Source organism: Pipistrellus hanaki (genome assembly GCF_964339955.1).
Source record: "Pipistrellus hanaki genome assembly, chromosome: 18".
In the NCBI taxonomy this organism is placed as follows: Eukaryota; Metazoa; Chordata; class Mammalia; order Chiroptera; family Vespertilionidae; genus Pipistrellus; species Pipistrellus hanaki.
Genome location: NC_140520.1, coordinates 28,212,431 through 28,233,137, shown reverse-complemented (window position 1 = coordinate 28,233,137; position 20,707 = coordinate 28,212,431). Strand labels below are relative to the sequence as shown.

General features: G+C 50.1%; 2 protein-coding genes across 8 annotated transcripts in view; one reads left to right on the top strand and one right to left on the bottom strand.

The window, feature by feature from the left end:
* The window catches only part of CAMK1G (calcium/calmodulin dependent protein kinase IG), a 30,387-nt gene extending 19,644 nt beyond the window's left edge, over positions 1–10,743 (top strand). Inside the window, exons 5-13 of one of the 2 annotated variants that reach the window (XM_084865230.1) lie at positions 1,589–1,727; positions 2,406–2,529; positions 3,763–3,838; positions 5,367–5,479; positions 6,217–6,295; positions 7,733–7,820; positions 8,020–8,441; positions 9,548–9,662; positions 9,840–10,743. In XM_084865230.1, the coding sequence (XP_084721356.1) occupies positions 1,589–1,727; positions 2,406–2,529; positions 3,763–3,838; positions 5,367–5,479; positions 6,217–6,295; positions 7,733–7,820; positions 8,020–8,441; positions 9,548–9,638 (1,132 nt within the window). In that variant the 3' untranslated portion in view covers positions 9,639–9,662; positions 9,840–10,743. Of the gene's footprint in view, positions 1–1,588; positions 1,728–2,405; positions 2,530–3,762; positions 3,839–5,366; positions 5,480–6,216; positions 6,296–7,732; positions 7,821–8,019; positions 8,442–9,547; positions 9,663–9,808 lie in introns of both variants that reach the window. The other variant, XM_084865229.1, reaches the window with a different exon arrangement.
* A 2,359-nt stretch (positions 10,744–13,102) lies between these two features.
* Positions 13,103–20,707, bottom strand: part of LAMB3 (laminin subunit beta 3) — an 82,739-nt gene continuing 75,134 nt past the window's right edge. For all 6 annotated transcript variants that reach the window (XM_084865760.1, XM_084865759.1, XM_084865758.1 and 3 more), the window contains 5 exons: positions 19,826–20,033; positions 19,269–19,410; positions 18,737–18,913; positions 17,561–17,714; positions 13,103–14,784 (listed from right to left, as the gene is read on the bottom strand). In XM_084865760.1, coding sequence (XP_084721886.1) covers positions 14,648–14,784; positions 17,561–17,714; positions 18,737–18,913; positions 19,269–19,410; positions 19,826–20,033 — 818 coding nt within the window. In that variant the 3' untranslated portion in view covers positions 13,103–14,647. The remainder of the gene's footprint in view (positions 14,785–17,560; positions 17,715–18,736; positions 18,914–19,268; positions 19,411–19,825; positions 20,034–20,707) is intronic.

The following is a 20,707-nucleotide window of genomic DNA, read 5'->3' as shown; positions in this document are numbered from 1 at the left end:
AGGGCGGGGCTGACGGAAGCCAAAGCTGTAGGCTCCACCCTGAAACTCCGCCCCATCAGAAAAGCTGTCTGCGAAAATGCCTAAACCAAATAGATCACAAACAAAAGAAATGGAGGACAAAAAGCGACTGGATATAGAGTTCAAAACCACACTTATAAGGTTTTTCAAGAGTTTCCTAGAAAAGGCTGATAAAATAATTGAGACCTATGAGGATATGAAAAGGGATCAACAAGAAATAAAGAATACATTGTCTGAAATAAAAAATATTATACAGAGTCCTAAAAACAGAATAGAAGATCCCAAGAATCAAGTCAAAGATTTGGAACATAAAGAGCCAGAAGACACTCCTCTGCAGAAGCTAGAAGGCAAGAGAATCCAGAAAATTGAAGATAATGTAAGAAACCTCTGGGACAACTTCAAACGATCCAACATCAGAATCATGGGGGTCCCAGAAGATGAGAGAGAGCAAGATATCGAAAACATACTGAAAGAAATAGTGACAGAAAACTTCCCCCACCTGGTGAAAGAATTGGACTTACAAGTCCAGGAAGCACACAGAACTCCAAATAAGAGGAATCCAAAGAGGACCACACCAAGACAAATCATAATTAAGATTCCAAGAGCAAAGGACAAAGAGAGAATATTAAAAGCAGCAAGAGCTAAGCAGGAGGTTACCTATAAAGGAGCACCTATACGATTGTCAGCTGATTTCTCAACAGAAACCATGCAGGCCAGACGGGAATGGCAAGAAATATTCAAGGTGATGAATAGCAAGAACCTACAGCCAAAAATACTCTACCCAGCAAAGCTATCACTCAGAATCGAAGGTCAGATAAAGAGCTTCACTAATAAAAAAAAGCTAAAGGAGTTCATCACCACCAAACCAGAATTATATGAATTGCTGAAGGGGGTTCTTTCAGAAGAGAAAGTAAATAAAGATAAAAATTATGAACAACAAATACGTAACTATCAACAAGTGAATCTAAAAACCAAGGAAATTAAAAAAAAAAATCTGATGAACAATATTAACTGTTGAATATAATAGAATCAGAGGTATGGAAGGGGAGTGAACTAATGATTCTTGGGGAAAAGGGGAGAGGGGAATGTGGGAAGAGACTGAACATAAACTGTGCACCTATGGATGAGGACAATGGGGAGTGGGGAAAGGGCAGAGGGTGGGGTGGGAAGGGGGGGAAAGGAACACTTGTAATAATATGAACAATAAAAATTTATTTAAAAAAAAAAAATAAAAATAAAAAAACTAAAGAAAAAAAAAAAAAAAAAAAAAGTTAAGAATTAACACAGAAAGGAATTCTTGGCTTCTTGGGAAACCCCAACCAGGGGCATTTTACATTTCAAAGGACGTTGCCAGCGAGAGGTCAATGGTTGGCCCAAAGAAATGACTCCCTAGTGATATCACTCCAGGCACCTGAAGGAGGCATACTGAGACTGGAGTGGCAGGTCCTCCTTGCACAGTCAGGGGTACCTGTCTGTTTCGCCACAACTGTGTCCCCATGACTACAGGGCAAACCCATTCATATGACCCCGAAATAAGAGCTGGATTCCTGCCTTTGCCCTGTGCCTACAGTGTTTCTGGTGGGGAGCTCTTTGACCGGATCCTGGAGCGGGGTGTCTACACAGAGAAGGACGCCAGCCTGGTGATCCAGCAGGTCTTGTCTGCCGTGAAATACCTCCACGAGAACGGCATCGTCCACAGAGACTTAAAGGTGCCAGCATGGGCCCTCGTTGTGGGGGGGGGGGGGGGGGAGAAAAAAAAGAGACAGAGAAGTGATCCTTTAGGAAGGTGCAAGGGTCATGGGCAGTCTGAGCTCTGTAAAATGAAAAGGGCAGGACTGGCTCACCCCTAAGGTCCTTTCTGCCCTATGATTGAACAAATCTTAGATGAATGAGGAATCCTTGTCAATTTGTACCTCAGCCTTTTCCTGAACTTTTCACCAGTCCTTACCCTATTTGGCTACCAAGATAATCTACAGGTTTCTGGGACCCAGCCACAGACATACTCAAATGTAATAAATACTTACTGAGAGTCAACATTGCACCAGGCATGTGCCAGACTTTGGAGAGGTCAGAGGTAGTTAACCAAAGGTTAGTTCCTTCAAAAAACAGTCTTAGGGTAGTTGGGGAATGAGGAGAGAGATAGATTAGTGCCTTAAAGGCTATAAAGCTAAGCAAAGTCAAGGTCATAAGCAAAGTATTGAATGATGGGTAATAGGAGTTGAAGGTGCAGGTAGGAGCAGGAGAGAAGAGTGGAGGAGGGGGGAGATGAGTCTGGCCTTGATGTCAGGGCCCCAGGGTGCAGCTTCCTAAAAATATCTATATCAGGAGGCGCAGAGATGTGTGTTTCAGATTATTAGTATATACATGCTATTTCTCCTCACCCACAGCCTGAAAACCTGCTGTACCTCACCCCTGAAGAGAATTCTAAGATCATGATCACAGACTTTGGTCTGTCCAAGATGGAACAGAGTGGTGTCATGTCCACTGCCTGTGGGACTCCAGGCTATGTTGGTGAGTCTGAGAGCAGGAGGGAAGATGACCAATTGGCGACATTTGACCACATAGATGTTATTCACAGAGAAGGATGTGACTCACAGTTGTGAAGAGATAGAGTTCAATTTCAGGGATTATCCAAGTAGAACAATCACTTATGAGGTTCAGAGCCAGCCAATCCATTGATCTCTCAACTACCCAAGCCTGCATCTGAAAGACAGCCTACCCCAACTTCTGCCTTTGTCTTTCAGGCTATTCAAGGGAGAGAGACAAAGTCACAAACACAGAAACTTAGACAGTGAAGGGTTGTCCACTAGCCTCCTTTCTTTTCTCCCACTTGAAAGGAAACCTCAGCCTCCCAAGTGTTCGTATCCTGGAGGCATAGTGCTGAGTTTGTATCTAAGGAACCCCCAAATCACACCCTAGGAAACTGACAGAAGTGGGGCATCCTGCATAAGGAGGAGGCTTTCAGAGCCTTCAAAAAAGTAAGAGCAGGCAGGATACCAGAGGAGATCACTGGGGGAGAAAGCCCAGACTCAGAGCAGCCACTCCTACCCTTTCCCCCTTAGCCAGTCCTCACCGGTTGGAATTAGGAAGTGGGAAGTACAACCCTGACTCAACAGAGAGAATGGGCACTCTCCCTAGAAGAGAGGTTGGTACTTACCACTAGGTATTTAGTCCCACTGGGCACAAGCCCTGGTGTCTGTGATCAACACAGAAGACAGATAAATGTCCCAGAGCTCCCAGTCAGTGAAAGACGTAGCTCATTCCCTCGTGGAGCTCATGATCTGGTCAGGCAGATTAAGCCCAGACCTCAGAAGGCGCCACAGACTGATGGGACCGGTATAGCCAGTCCTTGGAGAGTTCCTCACTTAACAGGGGAGACTCAGTCTCTACCTTCATGGAAATCCTGGTCTAGTCAGAGAGAATCCCTAACATGCAGATTTTTCCATAGCCCTTGCCCTGGGGATCCCCAATCTAAGTGGGGAGACACAGGACCTGCCTTCAGAAAGCACTCAGTCCAATGGGTGACACATAGCCCTGAGATCTTCAGTCTGAACAGAGTCATAGGCCCTGTCCTGGGGACCTCCTAGTTCGATGGAAGAAGAGGTAGTCTGTTGGGAAAGACAAAGTCCCTGCCCTAGGGGAGTTTTCTAATAAATTCTCTTCTCTAAGCCTCTTCCTGACCTTCAGTCCCCAACCCACCATGCTCTCCTGTGCCCCAGCCTTGACTCTGCCTTCGGTTTGCAGCTCCGGAAGTGTTGGCCCAGAAACCCTACAGCAAAGCTGTGGATTGCTGGTCCATTGGCGTCATCACCTACATATTGTGAGTAGAAGCTGTCATTGGCTCAGTTCCTGGAAATTCTCTGAACATGCTCACCCCCTCTTCTCCTGTCTTCTGTCTCAGCTCCTCAAGCAGCATCCACCTCCAAAGCATGCGCATAGACATGTGCACACACACACACACACATGCACACGTGCACACACACACACATATACACACACACAGGCTTGTGCACACAGCTCTACCTATCCTGTTTACCAGGTAATAAAAACAGCTCAATAGGAACCCACTGTTCAGCCACCTGGTAGTCTGTCTTCCTGCCCCTTTACTGCATGTGCTGAGTCCTGCTCTGTGGCATGAGCAGTGAAAAGGGGAGAGGCCAAGTCATGAAAGCCACGTGGGCACAATGTTCACATCTAAGATTTTTCTCCTGGTGATGTCAGCTCAAGGCCACATGATGGCCTGGATAAACCTGGTCATTGCTCCTCCCACACATTCCCAGGCTCTCCTTTCCAAACCTGCTCGCCACCCCTTCCCCTCCAGCCCTCCTCACCTGTAGCTCTTAGAAAAGTAACCTACTGTTTGTTATTTACCACTTGATGTGGATTCAGTTCTCTATTTCCTTAGCTTATGCCAAATAATGACTCTCATTTTTTCATTTACTCAACAAATATTCACTGACTGTCTACCCTGTGCCAATCACTGATGTAGGTACTAAATAATAAAGAACAAAATGGCCTTTAAAATCCCTCATAAAGCTTGCACTCAAGGATGGACATTCTACCATCCTTCTTAAAGATATTTTATATTGCCCTAGCACGCATTAGTCAACAGAACCAAATATCAACAGTACAACGATTGAAATTTCTTTTGAGAGCCAAATTTTTTAAACTTAAACTTCTTCTAATGCCACTTCTTCAAAATAGACTCACCCAGGTCATGGTATTTTATGGAAGATCCACACTCAAGGGTCCAAAGAGCCACGTGTGGCTCGCAAGCCGCAGTTTGTTGACCACATCCCTAGCCAGTTTTGCTCAGTGGATAGAGCGTCAGCCTGTGGACCAAAGGGTCCTGGGTTTGATTCCAGTCAAGGGCACATACCTTGGTTGCAGGCTCTTCCCAAGCCTGGGCCTTGGTCGTGGCTCATGCAGGAGGCAACCAATTGTTGTGTTTCTCTGCCTTCAATGTTTCCCTCTGTCTTCCCGTCTCTTCCACTCTCTCCAAGAATCAATGCAAAAATATCCTCGGGTGAGGATTACAAAAAAATGGAGGGGAAAAGGAAGATATTCTATATCATCTAGGAGTCAGGGGAGGTACAGGGAGAGGTGGCAAGGATTTGTGGGAAGAATGTCCAAAGGGGTCTTCCAGACTGCCTGTTCCAAGCTTTGGCTGCTGCATAAACACTTGATGGGACCTGCACTGTTCCTGAGTCAGAGGCAGACCCCCGTCCTGGTCACACTGCTGGGGGGGCGGGGGGGACCCTTGTTGGCTGCTATGTGCCCGGTGGGAGGCTGGCCCGTGTGGAGAGGCTGGCCCAGAAAGGAAGGATGGCCCTCCTGTTCCCCTGCAGGTTGTGTGGGTATCCTCCTTTCTATGAAGAAACCGAGTCCAAGCTTTTCGAGAAGATCAAAGAAGGTTACTATGAGTTTGAGTCTCCATTCTGGGATGACATTTCTGAGTCAGGTAAGGCCCGTGGGTGTGAATGACAAGATAGCAGGCTCAAGGGAGAGGCTTCAGAGAGAAAAGAGCTTAACAAAGGATGACAGCAAGCTCTTGAAAGTCCCTGGGGAATCTTACAGAAAACAGGCTGCCAGGGAGGGTAGAGAAACCTTTATCTGGTTCCAAGGCCAATATAGTATGCACACCTAAGGTTCATGCTTTTGCTTTCCCTGGAGACAGAACTGCAGCCTGCCCGGGAAAAGCAGGGAGGCAGACCCTATGAGGGGGCAGGAGGCACAGCCAGGGGAGTCCTCCGGCAAGACGGGCAAAACCAAGGCCAGGTTTTGCCTTTTACACACCAAGACGGACACCATGCCATGTCTCTGTGTGTGAAAGACAATCATTGCATGTTGTTGGATCCATTGTGTAGAGATCAGAGCTGGGAAAAAGCCAGCACTCACGTGTGCCCCCGTGTGGGTGCTGGCCCCTGAATGGCGTCAATACACACGCTGGTGCCTCGTGACGAGAGGTGGACGTGCGCTGCTACGTGGGTGAGGCTGAGGAGAGCCTCTTTGGTGCTTTATGGTGGGTTGTTGTTAGTTGGTTTGGATTTTTTTTTAAATCTCTTTTTAAGACTTAAAATTGCCTCTTTGGAAGATTAGCTAAAAGATGCATTCACTGCCACCCACCAGCCGGAAGTGAATTTCCATCAGTCATGAAATCTGCTCCTTAGCTGCTGTGTCTTTGATTGCTCCTCTTAGCCAAGGATTTTATTTGCCACTTGCTGGAGAAAGACCCGAGTGAGCGGTACACCTGTGAGAAGGCCTTGAGGCACCCCTGGTGAGTGAGGAATGGGGTGGGTTCGATCTCCAACCCGTGGCTCCCCAGATACCACGCTGACTTGTCCAATGGAATGTTTCCCCGGAGTCTGCTTGCCCCGAGCTGCCTACTGTTGTGGCATTTGGGGAGCATAGGTGTGTTCCTCGGGTCCAGCCAGAGATGCAAACAGCATTTAATTAAGTGGGTTCTGACCCCAGGGTGGCAGCCGGGCCATGGAGTCAAGTGCAAAGGGCAGCAGCTAGGCTCTGTGTCAGCACTAGAGGGCAACACTCCATTCTAGTTACCCAAGAGGCAGCTCTGTCTACCCTTCAGAGCATCATTTAACTCTACAGTCAAAACTGTTCCATATGAAGTGGTTTGAACATGATCACAATTCATGAAGTGGGTCAATAAAGTCTTGAAACACCTCCTTTTCTTCTTGCTACACCCCTGCTCAAGAATTTACAATAGCTCCCTATTTCCTACCACAGCACTCCCAGAATCCTTTGCCCAGATTTTCCCTAATCTGGCCAGAACTCCAACTTTACTTCCCAGGATTCCCAATACGTCTTCTCTATTCCAGAAAGGCCCATGAGCTATACTTCTGTCCCTGCCTTTCCCAGCCCCATATGTCAAACTTTTTCTGAATTGCACCTTGGGTTATACCATTTTCCCTACCGGGGAGGTCCTGCCTCTTGCCTTGCATGTAGCATCCTTCCGGATCCAGAGTGGTCTCTGCCCTTCCCTGGAGCCATGGCTCCTCAGTCCATGGTGTGAAGCAAGACTCCACTCCCACACTGTAAGCCCCGAGGGGATCAGGACCACGTCTGTCCCCTCTCTGGGTTCCTTAGTACCTAGCAAGTCCTGTGCCCATGGCAAGTGTCTGAGGAACACTGAGAGACACATGAACAGGGGCTGAGGGGATAGGACAAGGGCTGCCTATATTGGGTGGTCTCACTGAGAAAGATTTCCAGGGGGAGGTGGGTTCTGAGTGAACTTTTGAGCTAATGGATGGGGACAACCCAAGTGCCTCTGACCCTTTTTATATAAAAGGTCAGCTAGTGAACAATTTCGGCGTTGCTGGCCATGCCACCTCGGTGGCAGCTGGTCTGTCTGGCTCTGTAGTACGGAAGCAGCCATAGCCCATCACTGAATGAAGGGGCAGGTCTGTGTCCTAGGAAGACTTTTACAAAATCAGCAATAGGGAGACTTGCTGATCCTACTCTATCTAAAGCAGGTTTTGATCATGGCTCATGCAGGAGGCAACCAATTGTTGTGTTTCTCTGCCCTCAATGTTTCCCTCTGTCTTCCCGTCTGATGACTTTCCCCGGGGACAGAGGAGCTCGGGTCCCACCCCCTCCGTGGGCTCCACTTGGTTTAACCTGGACCTACATGCACCGTCTCCTGGCTGAGTTCCCTTAGGTGTCCACTACCCAGGTGTCCCCTCTGCATCCACAGGATTAACGGAAACACAGCCCTCCACCGGGACATCTACCCCTCAGTCAGCCTTCAGATCCAGAAGAACTTTGCCAAGAGCAAGTGGAGGGTAAGTGGTCCTCCAGGCCGCAGGCTGTTCTGGGCCCCTGGAGGCCGGGCTGGGGCGGGGCTAGTGGAGGGATTCTCTTGTGGATTCCCAGCAGACACTGGCACTCCCTAGTCCCTCTCTGCACTGAGAAGTGGGCATTTTGGACTCAAGAGGCCACAGGGCAAGGGAAAGTGAGCCAAGGCTGGTCTTGTCTCCTTAGCAAGCCTTCAACGCGGCCACCGTGGTGCACCACATGAGGAAGCTGCACATGAACCTGCACAGTCCGGGCGTCCGCCCCGAGGCGGAGAACAGGCCTCCTGTCGTGAAAGCCTCAGAAGCTTCGAGACCCAGCTCCCCTGAGATCACCATTATTGAAGCCCCCGCCCTGGACCAGAGCGTGGCACTCCCTGCCCTAACCCAGCTACCCTGCCAGCATAGCCTCCGGCCCACAGGTCCTGGTGGCAGGTCCCTCAACTGCCTGATCAACGGCTCCCTCCGCATCAGCAGCAGCCTGGTGCCCATGCAGCACGGGCCCCTGGCTGTGGGGCCCTGTGGCTGCTGCGCCAGTTGCTTGAGCATCGGAAGCAAAGCCAAGTCCTCCTACTGCTCTGAGCCCTCCCTCTTCAAAAAGGCCAACAAAAAGTACGTGCTTTCTTTTCTTTTCTAATATGGTTCTATTGGTGCTTAGAGAGAGAGGAAGGGAGAGGGTAGAGAGAGAGAAACATTGATGAGGGAGAAACATCATTGATCAGCTGCCTCCTGTATGCCCCCTACTGGGGACTGAGCCTGCAAATCAGACACGTGCCCTTGCAGGGTATTGAACTGGTGACTTTTTGTTCCTGGGTCAATGTTCAACCACTGAGCCACACCAGCCAGGCAAAAAGTATGTATTTTCACCCAAAGACAGAGGCCTTGCCCTACCCAGCCTGGGTCTGAAAGAACTAGGGCAACGAGCTAAAATAAATTGGCCAAAGGATCTCTCCACTTGAGGCAGCTCTATGGGGTGGGAAGAGCTCTGGCTCAGGGGTCAAGGGAAATGCTGTCCTTCTCACCCACTAGCTGTGTGACCAATAACAAATCAAGGTCTCTACCTCTATTTTGATCATCTGTAAAATGGGTTCACTGAATTACATTTACCTGCTCAGCCTGCCTCACAGAGGCACTATAAAAGCAACAGGAATTATAAATGCCTGCAGAAACCTGGGCGTGTGTGTGAATGAATGAGCATTAGATTCCTTGAGTTTCCGGGGTCTCAGTGTTTTGGGGGGAGAAGGGGGCTTGCTTGTCTTGTTTGTCTTTTCTGCAAGTGCTTGTACTTTCTGAACCGCCTAGAGCAAGCATGTCAAATTCAAAGGCTAACACAGGCCAAATAAATGAGGCATGTGGCCTGTGGGCCGAGAGTTTAAAATGCTTGGCCTAGAGCAGTGGTCGGCAAACTTATGAGTCAACAGAGCCAAATATCAACAGTACAACGATTGGAATTTCTTTGGAGAGCCACATTTTTTAAACTTCAACTTTTTCTAACGCCTCTTCTTCAAAATAGACTCTTCAAAATAGACTTCAAAATAGGCCCAGGCCGTGGTATTTTGTGGAAGAGCCACACTCAAGGGGCCAAAGAGCCACATGTGGCTCACGAGCCGCAGTTTGCCGACTACGGGCCTAGAGGACGGGCGGAGAGGATGGAAACTACCTGGGCTCTTCTTCCCATGTCAATGACATCATAGCCTGCTGCCCTTCTTCCTCTCCAGGAACTTCAAGTCCGAGGTCCTGGTGCCCGTCAAAGCCAGCGGCAGCTCCCACTGCCGGGCGGGGCAGACCGGAGTCTGTCTCATTATGTGATCCCTGTGTCACTGCAGCTTTCAGGTGAGGGGACCAGAGTCAGGAGGGCTGGGCGGGGAACTTGGTGGGGGAGCTTCTATCCTGAAAGGAAGGCCCCATCAAAGCGTCTGAATAACGGGGTCTGAGGGGTGCCAGCACCCCCACTCCACCCTGCACCCTTTCTTCTGCAGGAGTGATGGCCAACTCTTCTCTGCCCTTCAGAACCTGGGCCGACTCTGCAGCAGGAGGAAGGGGAGCAAGCGGGCCAAGGCGTGGCGGGAGCAATTTCCGGTCAGAAGCAGCCAACTGCTTCCGCCTGGGGCAGACCTTCACCGCGGGCCCAGGCATGAGCCACCAGGCGACAAGGCCTCTGCAGCTGTGGGCAGGAGGAACGGCACCCGCCGCTGGCTTCCAGGTCTCCCTGGCCTGCTGCTCTGCACCCCACTCCCCACATGCCGTGCCTCTGTGCAGTGTGCGTAGATAGCTCTTGCCCAGGTCTGTGTTGTTTGTCTTGAAAAGCTTACCAGGCTGGCCAGGCTGTGTCGCCCTCAGAGCAAAGCCATAAGGAGCATCTACCCAGACTCCCCGCTCAGCGCTCATGCGCTCCTGCCTCTCAGGCCTCCATCCCTGTGGCCAGAAGGGGTTCATCCGTGTAGTCGCCTGCCCATCCCATCCGCATGAATGGCGGGCAGCTGGGCGGTCTGCCTGTGTGCTCTCAAAGGGAATTTCTAACTCCAGAATTGGCTCCTCATTGTGCCGAGACCCCCAGCCTGCGCCAGCCCCCTTCTGAGACTGTCCCCTCCCCACCCCAGTCCACAGGCAGTGCCGCACCCTCCGAGAAGGAAAAGGAGGAAAACCATGACGACGTACTGTGAGGAGTAATATCCTGGCCAGATGCCCTCTGCACACACATCTGATTGAGTAAAAACTGAAAGTTGACTGTTTTCATGGCAGCCAGTAATTCTAACCCAGCCTCTGCTCCCCTCTCTCTCCCTGAGAGTCAGGCGCATCCTTCTTATCTCCCCACCCACCCCCACCCACACACACACTTTTCTTGCCATCCAACCCCCTTTCGGCTTCATGCTCAGTGTTGTGCTTAATAAAATGGACATATTTTTCTCTATAAGGCTTCCTTTGGTTCTTTTTGTAAAACGTATTTGTATTGATTTCAGAGAGGAAAGGAGAGGGAGAGAGAGAGAAATGAGAGAGAATCATTAATCGGCTGCCTCCTGCACGCCCTCTACTGGGGATGGAGCCTGCAACCCAAGCATGTGCCCTGACCTGGAAACAAACCATGACCCCCTGGTCCATAGATTGACCCTCAACCACTGAGCCATGCTGGCCGGGCTCCTTTGGTTCTTCTCAAGTCAGAAGCAGCTCAGGGACTTGTGAGCATGTGTGGAGAGGAAAGTGCATGGGGTGGTTGAGGCCAGGAAGGACCTAGCAAACATGGACCCAGAGCACACGGTGTGCCAGGCACCTGGCGACGGGCGTGAACATACTGGCCCATTTCCTCCTCTCAAGGACTCGTTGGAGCCCAGGTGGTTCAGCTGAAGCCTCCATGCTCCTAATGACAGTATGAGAAGAGCATGAAGTTGAGGCCCAGCCCTACCCTGCCACATAGGGGACCCTGGGGAAGTGATGGAACCCTCTGTGTCACCTTGGTTTCCTCATTTGTCAGATGAGAACAAGAGTGCCACCTACATCATGAAATAGTGCAGAGGGGTATCCAGCCCAGTTTGTCAATAAATTACCTCTTGATATAAAAACCCTGGGTGTAACACGGTCATGGCAGAAGTTCCACCAACCCGAAGGAAGTCAGTCCTGCAGGGGTGGCCTTGGAGCTGTTCCCGCCGAGATTGAGGTTTGAGGCAGGAACGGGCCCTTGGAGTGTGGAAGGTCCTGGATTGCCTTGGAAACTGCTGCGCCCTCCCCGAGCTATTTCCTTTGAGGCCTGAGAGAAGAACCCACTCTCAGAGTGACAGTCAGTCCTGGGTTGCCCAGGCCAAGGCCAAGGTGTGGTAGAACTCTGGGTCTGGCCCATCAGGAGGCGTGATCAGTCTTCAAACCAGGCCCTGGCAGGAGGGAGGAGGGAGCCCCGTTCCTCATGGAATCAACAGGTGGCCAGCTTGCTGTCAGGGGCCTGCCAGCTAGGAATCCTATTCACCTGCATATCTGTATGTGCCGTCCCTGCACGGCCAAGGGTGACCCTGAGTGGGGGCAGCTGAAAGGCTTAGAAAAGACAGACAAGAAAATGAAAGCGGGGTCTCAGTGGGACGCTGCTTCTCTAAAAGACAGGGTCTGCGTCCGCAAGCTGTGTCACGAGGCAAAGTAAAGGCGTGGTCAAGATGTTTACAGCATTCTCATGGGTTTCAATCCTACTCAACTACATGCACCTGAACTCTAGCAAGCCCACATCACTCAGGCACATGGGGCCACGTGTTCGGACCATAGGTTCAAGCCCACAACCATAGCTGTTGGCTATCATTGTGCTGGGAGGGCTCTGCCCTCCAGGCTGGAACTTGCACGTGGCCACGAGAGGACTGTGCCCTCTCATCAGGCCGAGGCTTGGACCGGTCCAAACACTGTAGCTGCTCCCCACATCAGTATAAAGTTTTAATACATTATATTAGAGGTCATGGTGGTACTGTTTTACCCACAAGGTCTACAGGAATTGCTGCAAATTTACTTCTCGGTGGAAGAACCTTTCATTCCCAATATAAATTACAAATTCCATTAAATGAAACTTCAATTTCTAGACTCGATATAAACAGTGAAGTTGCTAAAACTATTAAAAAGGCCCAACTTCTCATTATTAATGAATGCTCCATGGCATCCAGTCATGCTATAAACGCCATAGGCAGATTACTAAGAGAAATTATGAACTTCAATGTTGTATTTGGTGGAAAAATTCTCCTTGGATCTTTCGACAATGTCTCAGCATTGTACCGCATGCTATGCAATCGGCCATAGTACAAAGGAGTTTAAAGTACTGTGATGTTTAAGGATGTTTCAGAAAGTTGTCTCTTACAACAAATATAAGATCAGAGGATTCTGCTTATAGTAAACTTGGAGATGGCAAACCTGATAGCAGTTTTCATTTAAGAATGGATATTATTGAAATATAAGACCCGTTACAAATAATTTCATGGGAGCATGAAATTATTTGTAACGGGTCTTATTGAAGCTACCTTTGGAAATAGTGTATCTATAGATAATATTAAAAATATACCTAAATGTGGGATTCTTTGTCCAAAAAAATGAGCATGTTCAAATATTAAATCTCTATATACTCAATGGAAATTTTCACACATATTTGAGTGATGATTCCATTGACTCAACAGATGATGCTAAAAAGGAAAATTTTCCCATCCAATTTCTTAATAGTATTACTCCTTTGGGAATGCGTGTCATAAATTAAAATTGAAAGTGGGTGCAATCATCATGCTATTGAGAAATCTTAACAGTAAATGGGGTCTTTGTAATGGTACTAGATTTAATATCAAAAGATTATGACCTAACATTATCGAAGCTGAATTATTAACAGGATCTGCAGAGGGAGAGGCTGTTCTGATTCCAAGAATTGACTTGTCCCCATCTGACACTGGCCTCCCATTTAAATTGATTCGACTGACATTTCCCATGATGCCAGCATTTGCGATGACTATTAATAAATCACAAGGACAAACTCCAGACAGAGTAGTAATATTCCTACCTGAACCCGTTTTCGCACATGGTCAGTTATAAGTTGCTTACTCTCAAGTTCAAAGTGCATGTGACCTTAAAATTATAAATACTTTATCACAAGGGAACTTGGTCAAGCACTCTGAAAGTGTTTTCACTCTTAATGTGCTATACAGGGAGATATTAAAATAAGTTTAATCACTTTATCAGTCATTGTTTGTATCACTGTTGTTTTTATATCATGTTTTTGTTGTTTTTATATCCTGCCTCTGTTGTTATATCCTTTTGTTACTGTTTATTAATAAATTGATATATTATTTTCATATTAATTTTACTAATTTCCTTTCATCTCTCACACTTCTATTATAGAGAAAGGGCAAATAGCAATATTAAAATTTTCCCCCTAATTAATTCCTATTTAATGTGCAAGAATTTCATGCACTGGGCCACTAATATGCCTAATAACGATCAAGATGTTCCTATAGATAAATGTCTACCACAGTGCCTGGGCTACAGCAGCACACAAACCCTCATGCTATTTCCATATCCACTCCCCATACACACACACATGCACGCACACACACAAACACACATACACACACACACACACACACATGTCCATTACAACTTCTCTTTGAGATCCCAAACCACAGAGGCTCTGGTCATAGTGCTTCTTCTAGAAGCCATGTGAATTTGGAGACCTTGCTTCCCTTCTCTGGATTTCTATTCCTCATCTATAAACGTGAAATCCAGTCATTGTTCAAAGACAAAATGGCTCCTTGGTTCTCTCAGAGGATGGAATCTGTCAGGCCCTGGGACAAAGGGGCCAGGTCTCCCTCAGGTTGGGTGATGAGCAAACTGGAGGAGCAGCGTGGGACAGCTGAAACCTCCTACACCACCAGGCCTGGGGAGGCAGACACACGTGATAAAGCGTCACTTTATGGGCGACAGACTATTTTCCCTCTTTGAACCTCCAGGCTCCTTTCCAAAGATTTTATTGGGCCTTTTCACTTGTACATCATTTGGGTTCAGTGTCTGTGTTGTTCCAGGATTCAGCCTCAGTGGAGAATGAAGAGCAAGGGCACTGCCCAGACTTCCTCCATGTGAGAGCCCCTGGTCACAAGGGTATGGCTCATCTCTGCCATCTCTGTCCCTCACATGTGGCTGTCCCATCCGCTCAGCCTCAGCTGTGGCCCAGAGTACTATTAGCTGCACACCAGGGGTGGTCCTGGCAGTGTGTGTTCAGCTGCATAAAAGAAGCTGGAAAGCATTGCAAACCAGTCTGCGCCCCCCTCCCTCCCAGAAAAGAGGGCAGATGCGTGGGGCCGGGGCTGGCAGCTGGAGCATCACTTGCAGGTGGCGTAGTAGAGCACCCGCTCATTGATGTGGTCGCGGATCTGCTCCACGTGCTTCTCCAACCCCGTCAGGTCCGCAGAGCGAAGCATGATGGCCTGGCTCCCCTTTAGCAGCTCCGACTCCATGACTGAGGGAAGATAGAACAGCAGGGGGAGGAGGTGAGGCTGGTGAGACGCCCCCCCAAAACTCCCAACCCTTCCTACTCCTCCCATCCACCTAGAGGCAGCCCCTGCAGGAGGAATCACTTCTGGGGAGCTCCATGCCCCTCCAACCCTATCCCACTGTTGGCGAGACAAACCTGGCAGAGGCCAGACCCAGGAAGCCTTTGGCCCGCTTATCCCATGGTCCCTACCCTTCTCCTCTGCTCTGGGCTCTCTCAGTTGTCCCAGACTAGTGAGGGAGGCCGCTGGTGCCAAGATGAGCACCTGCTGCTATTGGATCCAGAGAGCCGCCACCCACCAATGATCCTCAAGGGGGCCCCTTGGTGAAGAGTTGGCTGAGTGACCAGAATTTCTCTCCAGATAAATCCAGTCCTCTCCCTGCAGTCCATTCTGCACACCACCACCACCAGACTGTGCGTGGAGGATCTGAAGGACTCCCAAGTGGCCTAGTCTAGCCGGTCTCTCCTGTCACCCTAGGCAGGAGACCCTCCCCCACATTCACCAGAGCTGAAACCCGGCCTCAGCTGGGCTTTTCCAGGAACAGGGAGGGAGTGCACTGCCTCCCTAGGCTCCAACGTTAGGCATCTGTAGTTTTATAAAAAAGACTAGTTGCCCTGGCTGGTTTGGCTCAGTGGATAGAGCATCGGCCTGCAGACTAAAAGGTCCCGGGTTCAATTCTGGTCAATGGTATATGCCCAGGTTGCAGGCTCGATCCCCAATTAAGGGCATGCAGAAGGCAGTCGATCAATGATTCTCTCTCATCATTGATATTTATGTCTCTCTCTCCCTCTCCCTTCCTCTCTGAAGTCAATAAAAATATTTTTAAAAAATAAAATAAAAATAAAAATAAAAATAAAAATAAAGACTAGTCATGAAGCCAGAATCTGACCACTTCTTGCTTATACCCATCGTTCCAGGTCTATCTCCTGGGGGTGTAGGAATATATTTGCTCTGCCTCCCGCATTGCAGTCCTTCAAATGTCTGAGGCTCGTCTTCTCTCGATTAAACCTCCTTAATTCCTCCATCCATTCCTTATTGGAGGTAATCATAGAGCCCCTTCCCTACCTCCCAACCTGGTCACTCTCCCCCTGATGTTTGGTTTGTCACTACCCTTTCTGAAGGAGTAGCAGCCACCACTGCACACCACCCCCAGGTGAGGTCCTATCCGCAGAGTGCGGCAAGGCTGTTCCTGGGCTGACATTCAGCTGGTGAGCACTCATGTGGGCCTATGGGCTGGTAAAATACTGACATCTTAACAGCTGCTGTCCTGTTCCCAGTGCCCACCCTTGGGCCCCTGTGCATGATCATCCTATAATCTTGTGAAAGGCAAATTCCTGCAAGCAGCTAAACAGCTGTCCCAAGGCCACAACCTGAGCTTTTTCTGATTGGTTAATGTGCATGACACATTTACATCATTTCTGAATATTTTTAGCATCATCCCTGAGCCAGTACATATTTTGGCTGCTTTATATGCGTTCACTCCTTTGCCAGTCACAATGCATGGTTGACTTATGTCAAGGTTACAGTTACTCAGCACTCAAGTCATTTTCAAGTGAGTAACAACTCACACGTGCTTATCACTTACTGGTTCACAGAGTGTTTTCACTACATTAGCCCCCGAGAAGCCAAGCGTGACTCACCCGTGCTCTCCTTGTGGGTTTAGGTCCAAATGAGGCCAGAGGGACGGTAACTTTTCTCCTTATTTAATTTCATGGTTTTTCAGTCCATCCTTTTGGACGTTTGAGATTGCCTAAAACACTGGTTCTCTTGTCTAGTGTATTCACTATTTGTTTATACACAGATTTAATTAGCATATTCTTTATCTTCATATGAAACATCAATGGACCAGACCGGGCACCCACTGACCCAGCCCCTGGCTCCTCCATCAAGGTCAATTCCTCTCACCTCAGTCTAAGATCTGGCTGATCACATCTACTTAGTGTTGACCCAACAGCCCAACCTTCGCCAAACAGATTTTTGTCTGTTTCTCTGAAATTCAGAGAAGCTGTTTGAGGTGTGTGCTGGCACACCCATACAGCGACCCCATCAGCATCGCATCTTAGAGATGGAGCCTCCTTTTTGAGACACTCAGAACCCTTTCGAAAGCTCCTTTCATTACGCCTCTGCCATATTTGAAACCCTTGAAAGGTCCCCTACAGCCTTGAGGGCTGAGTCTGCCTCCATCCTGGCATGGAGGCCAGGCACACAGACCCAGCTGCACGGACCTCTGCTATTTCTCTCCATCCCACCCTGAGCCTCCTCAGCCCTCCTCTCCTGCTGGGTGCTCCTGCCCCATCTTCAGAACATGCCTCCTCCTTCCCGCCTACCCTGTCTTGAGATCCCTCCCTTCTTCACAGCCTCTCCCATGTCTACACATCCTTCAGGCCCACGTCTAATCTTATCTGCTCTGAGCATCCCTTACTGAGCATTTCTCTGACATTGTTTAGTCTCTGAACCCCCAGACCTCTTATTATTTGGGATCCTATCATAGACCTATCACATTTATGCTATTAAATACAGTGTCATGCACCTCGTGTATAATAGGAAAAGAGGTTACATCTGGATTGCAAGCTTCCTGAGAACAGGCCACGTCATATGAACATCTCTACATTCCCCCACTGCCCTACCATTGTGGCCCATACTTGCTATGTGCCCAGGAACTTGCGACTGACCTCGCTCCCTTAGCACCGCGAGCTCCAACAAGACTGAGCCTGGGAAGCCCTGGGTGGGACCAGCCCTCACCTCTTATCCTGTCCATCATCTGCATGGTTTCCCCAAACAGCTCCTCTGCCTCCATCTTGACGTCCAGGATGCGTTCGCCCTGCTCCCCCAGAGCCGGGCCCTGACGCAGCCGTTCCTTCAGTTCCGCATATTTTCTCTTTATTATGTCAAATCCCTGAAAAAGGCAGAACATTTCTCTGTCACCATCATCATCCTCCAAAGTCCTAAATGCCTTTGGCTAGAGCACTTAATGTCATGCACGCAAATCAACACCGAGGGATAAGGCACCACCTAATATCCCCAAAGGATTGGTTTTGCCTATAAAGAAAACTACAATAACCATAAGCTATCTTAAACTTCTTCTGCATGTCCCTCCCTTCACCTATAGTCCCTGTCACGTCCCACTCACCGCCAGCACAGTGTCGGGCATATACTTGTCCCTTAGTAGTATTTGGCAGTTTGGCCATTGCACCAGGAGTAAGTACTAACGATCCTGGTACCCTGAGAACATTGAGAATGGCTCTTTGATCTTCTCTCTGGTCTAACACTGGCCAGAGAGAGAGGGGCCTCTCAGGTTAGGCTAAGTCAACAGTGTGTCCGGGCTGGGCAGCCATGACAGGGACAGGCTTGGATCGGATGTCAAGAGACTTACTTTGTGCATGGAACAGAGTGCAGAATCTGAGAGGGAAGGCAGGGGAGGGTGGGTGAGTGGAAGGTAATCAGCCAAAGACCCTGTATGCATATATGCATAACAGATGGACACAGACAATAGGGTGCTGAAGGCCTGGGGCGGGGGCGGAGGGCTGGAAGGAGCTAATGTGGGTAGGAGGGAAGGACATATGTGATACGTACTTTCAACAATAAAGAAATAAAAAAAGAAAAGACATCTGCGTTGCAGATGAGCTTTGCTTTGGACAAAGTTACCATTTAATCTGCAAAAGGAGAAGGATTGGACTAGATGGCGTCCAGCATGTCTGAGTCAGCTACGACCAAGGCAGCCAGAAGCAGAACTCAGATGTCTGGCCAGATTTGGGTGATTTCTGAAGGCCCTGCTGGTATTCTAGAATAACTGTCATTCTACTTGCTTTTGAGCCCATGGTCCTCCAAAGTGTACAAGCATCTTCTTTAAAGTACCCTCTCCTGCTCGAGAGCCCCCCGCAGCTGTGCTTCCTCAGGCCAACTGTGACCTCTCTGTACCTTCTGGGCATCCAGCGCCTGCTGGTTGGCGCCCTCCGCGAGCTGCTGAGCCTGGGCCGCCTGTGCCCGCTGCTGGCTGGCCTGGAGGTGGAGCTCCTCCATCCGTGCTCGGAAGCTGCCCAGCTGCTCCGTCATGCCCGTCACCAGCCTTTCCGCTGGCCCCAGGACTTGCTGGACCTTTGTGGAAAGAGGGAGACCTGGTTCGGTGGCGGGTCTCACAGGCAGTGGTCTTGATCCCTCCTTTCTCCAATGCATCAGGCAGCCACAGCTTTCTCCAACCAGAACACCCCTACCGCCCCCTCCCAATCCTCGGTCTGTCCAGGGCCTCCTGGCCTCCCCCTTCTTCGGCTCGGCGACCCCACTCCTTTCTGCCTCTGGCTCCAAGGCCCAAAGCCGGGTTCAAGGATACAACCATCCTTCCTCGGGCCCCAGCTCAGATTCCATCCACGTCACTTTCTGGCATCTTCTGTGCCTTGTGCCTGAATCTGTTTGCTCATCCCCAAAATGAGGGAAGGAGGCCATGACAGCTCACCTCAGCGACCCTGTCCTGGATGAGCCGAAGGGAGCGGCTGGTGCCCTGCATGGTGTCCTGAGCTTCCTGCAGGGCCACGCTGCCCTGGCGCAGGTTCCCCACCACGTCCTCCACCTGGCCCTCCACGGCGTGTGCCCGGCTCCTGGGGCCGACAGGGCAGAGGGGAGAGAATGCGTGGACAGGAATGAAGAGGCGAGTGGTTCTATCCACTCGCCAGTCCAAGACAATGTTCCTCCCAAGCCAAGACAAGGGAGAACTAACTCAGTAGCTTTTCCATGCCAGACCCCCTCCCAGAAGACAGGAAGAACGGGAGGTTATGTCAGAGACCCCCTGTGGGCACGGTTTCCCATGTGGATGACAAGGGTCCCCTTGAGTAAAGTTCTGTTGTGTCTCACGTCGCCATCCCCCACCACAGTGAGCACCGCCTCTTGTCTCCCAGCCCCCCTGTACTCCTCTGACTCGGAGAGCTTCTTCTCTCACTTCTAGCAACAGACTTGGGGAGCAGGACGCCAGCCCGATCCTGGGCAGGGAGGAGGCGGTCAGGCCCAGGGCCCTACCTGGCCTGCTCGGCCTCCGCCTGGAGCCTGCGGGCCCGAGCGACGTCCTGCTTGGTCCGGGACAGCACCAGGTCCACGTTGGGGAGCCTGGCTGCGATGGCCTGGATCTCGTTCATCTTCCGCAGGACCGTGGCCGAGTCTGTGGGCAGCCACAGGGCCAGCACCGCCTCGCTGACCTCCTGGATGGTGGCTGCGTCAGTGTCGGGGTCTAGAAGACAGCCAGTGGTCAGACTGGGACAGCCCCGCCACCTCCCCCGAGGTCAGAGGCCTCTCTGGGCTGAGCGGCACCCATTGGGGGGGCGGGGGGCACCGCTGTGGCATCTCGCCTGGTGCCCCAAGGCCCTGCCGCCCCCTCTCAGGCACACTCAGTGGCCCGTTCTCTGAGGGTTTCCGGAATGTGGGAAAATGAGTGTCGGCACAGCTGTGACAACTAAGTGTCTGGTGGCACAGGAAACTGCAGGCTGGGGAGAAGGAGGCGGTGCCAGACAGCTGGTCCCGCACAAAGCCGGGAGCACAAACATAATCAGCCCTAAATTGGGGAGGGCGGCCAGGAACTGGAACTGCTCCCTTGGCAATACAGCTCCTTCCACGTGCTCCCCCTCAGACCAGAGTGCTCCTTTGGGCAAAGGCAGAGAGATGAAAGCGATCAGGTCTCTGCTCAAAGGTCACCTTCTCAGAGAGGCCAGCCCTGGCTATCCAATCTCAGATCACAACCTCCACCGTACGCTGACCCTCCTTACCTTCCTTCTCTGCATATCTTTCCCTGCCTTATCACCACCCACATGCCAACCCATAGCTCGTTTATCTGTTTTTTTGTCTCTTTTCCTACTAGGATCTGAGCTCCATGAGGGCAGGGTTTGTTTCATCCACAGCTCTGTCCCC